General features: G+C 42.2%; 1 protein-coding gene across 3 annotated transcripts in view; it reads left to right on the top strand.

Annotated features, from left to right (window-relative positions):
• Positions 1-7,501, top strand: part of TLN2 (talin 2) — a 434,110-nt gene that overhangs the window by 335,683 nt on the left and 90,926 nt on the right. For all 3 annotated transcript variants that reach the window (XM_014535497.1, XM_014535498.1, XM_014535496.1), the window contains 3 exons: positions 3,279-3,372; positions 5,274-5,363; positions 7,256-7,378. In XM_014535497.1, coding sequence (XP_014390983.1) covers positions 3,279-3,372; positions 5,274-5,363; positions 7,256-7,378 — 307 coding nt within the window. The remainder of the gene's footprint in view (positions 1-3,278; positions 3,373-5,273; positions 5,364-7,255; positions 7,379-7,501) is intronic.

Below are 7,501 nucleotides of genomic sequence, written 5' to 3'. Positions count from 1 at the left end.
GGTCCCAGACTGTGAGAGGGCACAGGTCGGGCTGAGGGACACCCCCGGGCCCCCCGCCAGTGCACAAATTTTTGTGCATCAGGCCTCTAGTTTTAAATATTGTAGGAAAGAATAACTACAGTTCAGGCCTATTGGGATTTATATAGAACAGATGCTGCTAATTTGGGCCAAATTTTTATTGATAATATAAGTTGGTTGATTCATAACTTTTTAGTAGATTTACTGAAATTTTAAAATAAAAATGTAAACCCCTAGCTGGTTTGGCTCAGTGGATAGAGCATCGGCCTGCGGACTAAAGGGTCCCAGGTTCGATTCCAGTCAAGAGCACATGCCCGGGGTTGCGGGCTCGATCCCCAGTAGGGGGTGTGCACGAGGCAGCCAATCAATGATTCTCTCTCATTATTGATGTTTCTATCTCTCTCTTCCTCTTCCTTCCTCTCTGAAGTCAATAAAAAAAAATTTTTTAAAAATGTAAAATCACTGTAAACATCCTATTAATAAAAACCTATGTGGTCGTCACGCCCTCATGCCGTGACGCCCTCACGCTGCAACGAGCGATACCAGGAGGCTGCATGTGCAGCGGATGCATGTGGGCAGGCGGGGTGTATGCGTGCACGGGTGGGTGGGGGCTTGACGCTGCATGCGTGGCACAGAGGCGAGGCCCATGGCTCCGGCCTACCTCTTTGGGGCAATCCATCGAGGAGCCCCGGATGGGTGGGTGGGGCCTACCTCATTGGAGCAATCGATTGTGGGTTTCCCACACTGTGAAAAGGCACAGGCCAGGCTGGGGGACCACCCACCCCCCGAGTGCACGAATTTTGTGCACTGGGCCTCTAGTTTTTATGTATTTACAGTTGTAGGCTCATACTGTTTATACTGTTTTGTAAATTTTACTTTACTTAATTATGTGTCATGAATATTCTTTTATGGCATTAGGATTACGCTATTATACAGTGTGGGGCAAAAGTAGGTTTATAGTTGTTCATATGAAAAATAATACATAATTAAATAATAATACAAAATAAACTCTGTTTTGCTTACAACTGCAAACCTATTTTTGCCCCACCCTATACATTATGACTTTTAATGGGCACCCAGGATTCTGTTGTGAACAATACATTTATTTAGTCAATCCTTTATCATGGTGTATTTGTGTTGCCTCTAATCTTTTGTTCTTGTAAGTAACGGCTGTAGTTTGAAACATAATATTATTTTTCATTGTCACATCTATATAACCATTTGCCTCTGGGCCACCTAGTTGACGATTTGGCTGTGTAATCCAGAGACTAAAATGAGTGATGTGGATAAATGATACTTAAATCATGCTCTTCGGTCGTGGATCACTGTTACCCAAGTGGCTTGTTCAGACTGCAGTGTTGTGCAGGCACTTTTATGGATTTTCTAACCACAAACTCAGTCTGTTGGGGTTTTGTTGTTGTTGTTTTTAACTCCGAAATTTTTATTTGAAAAAAAAAAATTTACATCTACAAAATAGTTAAAAATAAGACAATGAACAGTGATATATTCTCTGGATGCATCAATTATAAATCCTTAGTTTTTAATTGGAAAATCTTCACGTAAAAGGTAGGTTTTTTAAAAAATGCAGATAAATAGGAAACACTGAAAGAAATAAGTTAAATGGAAAGCTGTGTGATATTCCCAAATGATCAGGTCATCACAGTTCAGGACACTCTCTTCCCTTCATCATGTTGGCATCATCAGCCCGTCCACTCAGTGCATCTGAAGGCGGCCACACTGACCGTGGTGTGGGACCCTCTGAGGCACGCTTCTAGTGGGTACTCACGGGTGCACCTCCAAGTGGTCAGAACTAGGGACTGCCCTGCCATCCCAGGGGTCCTCGTTTTGCTTTGCACCATGGAGCTCACAGTACTTCCCAGTGACGCCGTCATTAAGCACTTTTCCCCAAATAAATAAACCATTAGAGTTAGTGTGGCAAAAATCGGTGTTGGGGGCTCTTTCTTGAGTTCAGGAGTGATTTCCTTCTTCCCCTCACCCTGGCTAAATTTTAAAATTCAAAGCATATCTCCTCATCAAGTAATTAAGCTGATTACCACTGTACATTCCAACATCATTTACATCTAATTTGATATTCTGTGGGAAGCTGCAAAGTGAATTTAACAAATAAAATGAGCTATCTTTTATATTAGGCAGTGTTAATAATTAACAGCAATATGTGCCCTATTTTGTTTTTGTTGTAGTTGTCTGCTAGCTGCAGTGGTTAGTAACCGTGAATAGGTTTCAGGCCCTGCCAGAAGTGTGGACTGGTTATGACCCTGCTGAAAAGAGTTTGAGTTAGATAGGCATGGGTTTCCGTCTGTGTCTGCTCCTTACTCGTAGCAGCCCCTTTGGGAATGATCTCAACTCTGTTTTTTTATTTATTAAACACAAAGGTATTCAGTTTTAAGAATTAGTATAAAGCTATAGTAATCAAAGTGGTGTGGTATTGGCCAAGGGTTAGACACATAGATCAGTGGGAAAGAATAAAATCCAGAAGTAGATCTACACAAATATAGCCAATTGATTGTCAACAAAATTACAAAACCAATTCAATGGAGAAAGAATAGCCTTTTAAACCAATGGTGCCGGAATAATTTGACTTCCAGTCCTTGGGGAAAAAAAAAAAAAATCTGGGCTGTCTTTTAAGTTCTAAGAAGAATAGAAACACATGTAAAATCAATCATACAACTATTAGTATTAACAAAGAAAGTTGCCATTTTAAAGAATAATTTTGAGATAGCATCTAGGAACTAGTCAATTATATAGAATTTAATGGAAAGTGGGGATTTAAAAATTATAGACAGAGTTTACTACTATATGTCACTGTGTCTAAAAATATACAAGGTATTCCAAACTACACCAAGGCTACCCAAAATAGCCTTGTTCTGATAATCTTATTCTTCTGGGGCTCCTCATGATCAGTGTTAATATGATCTCTTTGCTATTTGCAACATTGTTGTGAATTCTTTCTTATGAATATATTATAAGATGGTCATACTGCCTTAGGAGAACTTTCAGTACCATTTACGGGTAAATCAAATGGATAATTGGAAGCAAGGTAAGGGGTCTCCTTCTGTCTTTCCTGGGAGTGGGGTTTTTTTTCCTGGTTGTTTAAATCCTTATAGTAGAGCTCTACTGGGGTCCCCAAGGCTATACAGTGAATTCATTGTATTTCTAATGAACCTGCAAAGTATCCTTGGAGAAGTTACTGTTGAACTTTTTTTAAACAAAAGCACCCCATGTTTTCTGTTCTGGCACAGAGCTGTGACAGAGAGCATCAATCAACTCATCACACTGTGCACCCAGCAGGCGCCCGGCCAGAAGGAGTGTGACAATGCCCTGCGGGAGCTCGAGGTGGGTCCCGGACAGGCCTCTGAGCATCCAAGAGTGTGTCTGTCTGTCCTCTGCCCATGGGGTCAGTTCCTTCTCCTCTGTGTTGTCTTTTATCTTCCTGGGAGACTATCAAGGCCAAAGTTCCATCCACGTGGGAGGAATAAAGAAAGATTAGATTTGGTGGGATTACCAACCCTACTTCCCCTTTTTCCACTAGGATGAGAGTTATTTTGTTAAAGGATTCTTTATTTCAAACTGAAAGAGGCCTATGGTATTGGGTGTAGGTTGAAGATGAGGAAGCTCTACCTGAAAAGTTTGGGAGAGGTTATTCTGAGGCATTTGAGAGAAGCTGAGATAGATGTGCTTTCTGAGTAAAAATGATTTCCCCATATATTTTATTTTGTAACATGTAAGGACCACATAAAACAAAACCCAAAAGTGGTACTCATTACCATATGACCAAGGTGCCCATGGGGTAGAACACAGCATGGGTGCTTTTACATTTATATTCATACTTCTGGTTTATTTCTAATTTAAAATTGGTTTATGCCCAACAGTATGCCTACTTGTAAGTAGAGCAGTCTTAATCAATCTAGGTTCTTCTGAAACAGCTAAATGGATGTCTCAGTAGTTATGGGTTGGTTGAACCCAAGTACCTTGAGTTTTCTGGATGATTAACATGGATCTGGCCTGGTGGGAATACCTCCATGCCAGTAGGGGGTTTGATTGAGGCTCAGTCTGATGATGGCAATAGGCCATTGTGAGCAGGCGGAAGTGCTGGAAGTGAAAAGTGCCTTCGCACGAGACTGAGGCATTCTGAAAACAGTGGAGAGTGTTTCCTGCGTCGGGTGAATTATTTCTCAATTCCAGTCTGTTCACATTTGCAAATATAAATATGTAGGCTGTTGATCTAAATGAATTCTTTTGGCCTAGGTGCAAATGGATGCCTTAATGGTATCCTTGGTTGCCAAAATTATGACTATTTCAGAATTGCTGTTATTAAAACAATTTTGATTATGCAAGGGGTGAGAGGAGGTTCTTCAACGAAATGAACTCCATTATGCGCCCTCTTTCCCTCATATCTCTGAGTAACTCAGCAGTTTCTACCATGACTGCCACGCAACCTTTTGCAACTTAAATGACCCTGTCTTTCTGTTGTCTGTGCCCAAAGGATGCTGGGTCCTCGTGCACATTTTCTCTCAGCGGGGAGGAGGTTGAATGGCTGTACCTCCAGACTTTCCAGCTTTGAAGGTCATTATAACATGAAAGCTAGGGATCACTTTCAGTGAAGTGGAAACAAAGACAGAAGAGACAATCCGTATATGCAGTTCCTTGATGGGGACCTAAGCAAGAGGGGACATTTTCTATAGTGTTCAAATGTAAATAAAAAGAAGCAAACCATCCAAACCCCCCCCCCGGGGATTTGGGGGGGGGGGGGGTAGTTACCTTCTTTCAGGCCTACCATGAAAAGGTTCCAGAACAAAACCAGAGGCTCTACTAATCATGAAGAAATGAGTGTGTTCTTAAAATTTAAACTCCTTGGAGTTATCCAGCAAAGAAATTGTACTGATTTACCATAAATACGTTGCCTTGCATTAACTTACAGATTTCTTTAAGAAAAAATTCTCCCTGCCCTGTAGATACCGTGCTTCTCTGTCAAAATTGAAAATAAGATCCTCCTCTCCATCAATAATAACCTGAGACACACATGCACACACCCACCCCTCCATTCAGTGTTGTGTTTAGCCGGAAATCTGATGTCATGGATACTTTGGTATAAATTCCTTTCAATTACCCGGGTCAATGAGTGATCGTGACCAGAATCCTGTGCAGGGAGGGAAGTTGATTGCTGGTATGTTAGGTTGAATTTTTCTTGTTCTGTAACACGTGCATGCTTTTCAAGTTGTGTTCTCCTTCTGTAGACTGTCAAGGGGATGTTGGACAATCCTAATGAACCTGTTAGTGACCTCTCTTACTTTGACTGCATTGAGAGTGTGATGGAAAACTCCAAGGTAAGCCGGCCTGTGCTCTTAACATTCCTCCTCGGTGTGGGAGGGGCTCAGATGTGCTTCCAATGCATCTGCCCGTAGCTGCTCTGTATTGCTGCACGTGTCATAGTCTTCTCCTGTAGCCCTGGCTCATGTGCTTCTCTAAACATGACCGTGCACCGGATTCATCTCGGGATCTTTTCTGTTAAACACAGAATGCAAGGCCCCCCCTCCCCCGCTTGAGTTTCTGATTCAGTAGATCAGAGGTAGGGCTGAGATTGTACATTTTGGACAAGTTTCCAGGTCCTGCCCATGAGGTCCAGGAGCCACACTTTGAGAGCCACTGCTTCCACCATATCACAGATGGGTCTCACTGTGAATCAAATCATGTATTTTCTTTACCTCGGATTGAACTCTTGGGGAAAGCCCTTCAGTGACCTTGGCTTATATGAGCCCCTCTTCTGTGTTCTCCTTGCCATCCATCCATCCACGGCAGCCATTCTCAAGAGAGTGAAACTGTGGGGGAGGTTTTTGGATGTGGGTAGAAAAATCTAAGATAATACAACAGTTTGTGCCCCGCCCCCCAACCTTAACCTTATTCAACAAAATCTTATTTCTTAGTAATTAATTTGACGTGGGTGGCAGTTATGGGGAAATGTTAGGAGTAATAATAATTTTTAAAAGGTTGAGAAACCCATGATGTTAATATCAATGCTTTTGAGAATGCCAGAATCTGGTTAAAATGAAATTCGAGTGAGATGAATGGATACTGAGCAGTGGCAGTCTGGCTTTGCTTGTTCACATCACTTTACAATAGCCTCAGGGAGACATCTCTATCGGTGGTGTCAAGAGAGCCTGCTTTGCCTTGGGCGAAGACTAGGGTTTGTCCTGTCCAGCGTTCTTTATGGAACGATGGGTTGTCTAAGGGAGGATACATATTTTTCCCGTACTTAGAGCCAAAGAGGGATGCAGAGTTAGGGAGAGGAAAATACTGTATCTGAAAATACCCTCTAACTTCTGTGCTTTGCAAGTCCTTAAGGAAGCTGGATTATTTTCTATCTCCAAACAATTTTAGGGAGTTTTCTTTTTTCTTTCACCCAGCCAAGGCGGCTTATTGACAAATGAAGAGCTCTGCCTTGCGTTCTAGACTTAGCAATCCCGTTGCCTCTCCAAGGGGTTGTGTTGAACAGCCTTCCATTCCAACATCTGTTATCCTGGAAGGTAGAACCAGCCCTCGGGGGCCTGGTGAGGCCCACAGAAGACAGAACACCAGACAAGGGGCAGGTGCCCTGCCTCTGCCCATGACCTTCTCTGTGACCTTGTGCCTGACCTCTCTGGGTCGGATTCTGAATACTAAAATCCCCTTTAGCTGCTATTTTAGAGCCCTCTGAAGAAAATATACCAATGATGTTCAAAATATGGGAAAATATAATATTTAGGAAACCTTATTAGTATTCAGATTATATAAGCTTCATAAAGACATTTAAATTTTACTGTAAATAAGTAAAATAATACCAGGAGGAGTGTGACTTCTGCTTTCTGGATGTGACTTCATCTACAGCTCAATGGATGTGTCTGATTTTTGTATTCTGGGAATTAAGAGTTCTCAGTCCAGACCATTCCCCTGTGGGATGCCCTGTATAGATTTTACTTTATTGATCTGAGTATATTTACTGTTTCTTCTTGAGACAGAGATAACTTTTGGGTAAAAGGTTTATATTTTTATTATTCAATTCTCTTTATGGAACAGAAACAACATAATTGTCTTAAACCCCTTATTAATGCAAATAAAGGGAAATAATGGCCAGTATTGTAAATTAGGCATCCTTGAATGTTAAAGTTGCAAGTGTAGTTTCCTTTACCCCATGGTTTGAAGAATGCTGGTCAGAGAATATTGCTGGTTATTTGTTTTGCAGGTTCTGGGCGAGTCGATGGCAGGGATTTCGCAGAATGCCAAGACCGGGGACCTTCCTGCTTTTGGGGAGTGTGTAGGGATTGCTTCCAAGGCTCTCTGTGGGCTGACAGAGGCAGCAGCTCAGGTAAGGGACTGGTTGGTCCCCCTCCCCTGCAGTGCAGCCTGTGTCCTGTGCAGACTAGGGGAGGACCAGATCCCTGTGGGAGGCATAGGGGAGCTCCAGATGAGTTGTTTGTGTTGTGTTTTT

This window comes from Myotis brandtii, unplaced genomic scaffold (genome assembly GCF_000412655.1).
Source record: "Myotis brandtii unplaced genomic scaffold, ASM41265v1 scaffold144, whole genome shotgun sequence".
Taxonomy (NCBI): Eukaryota; Metazoa; Chordata; class Mammalia; order Chiroptera; family Vespertilionidae; genus Myotis; species Myotis brandtii.
Note: the sequence above shows the minus strand (reverse complement) of the source record. Positions and strands in the feature narration are given on the sequence as shown.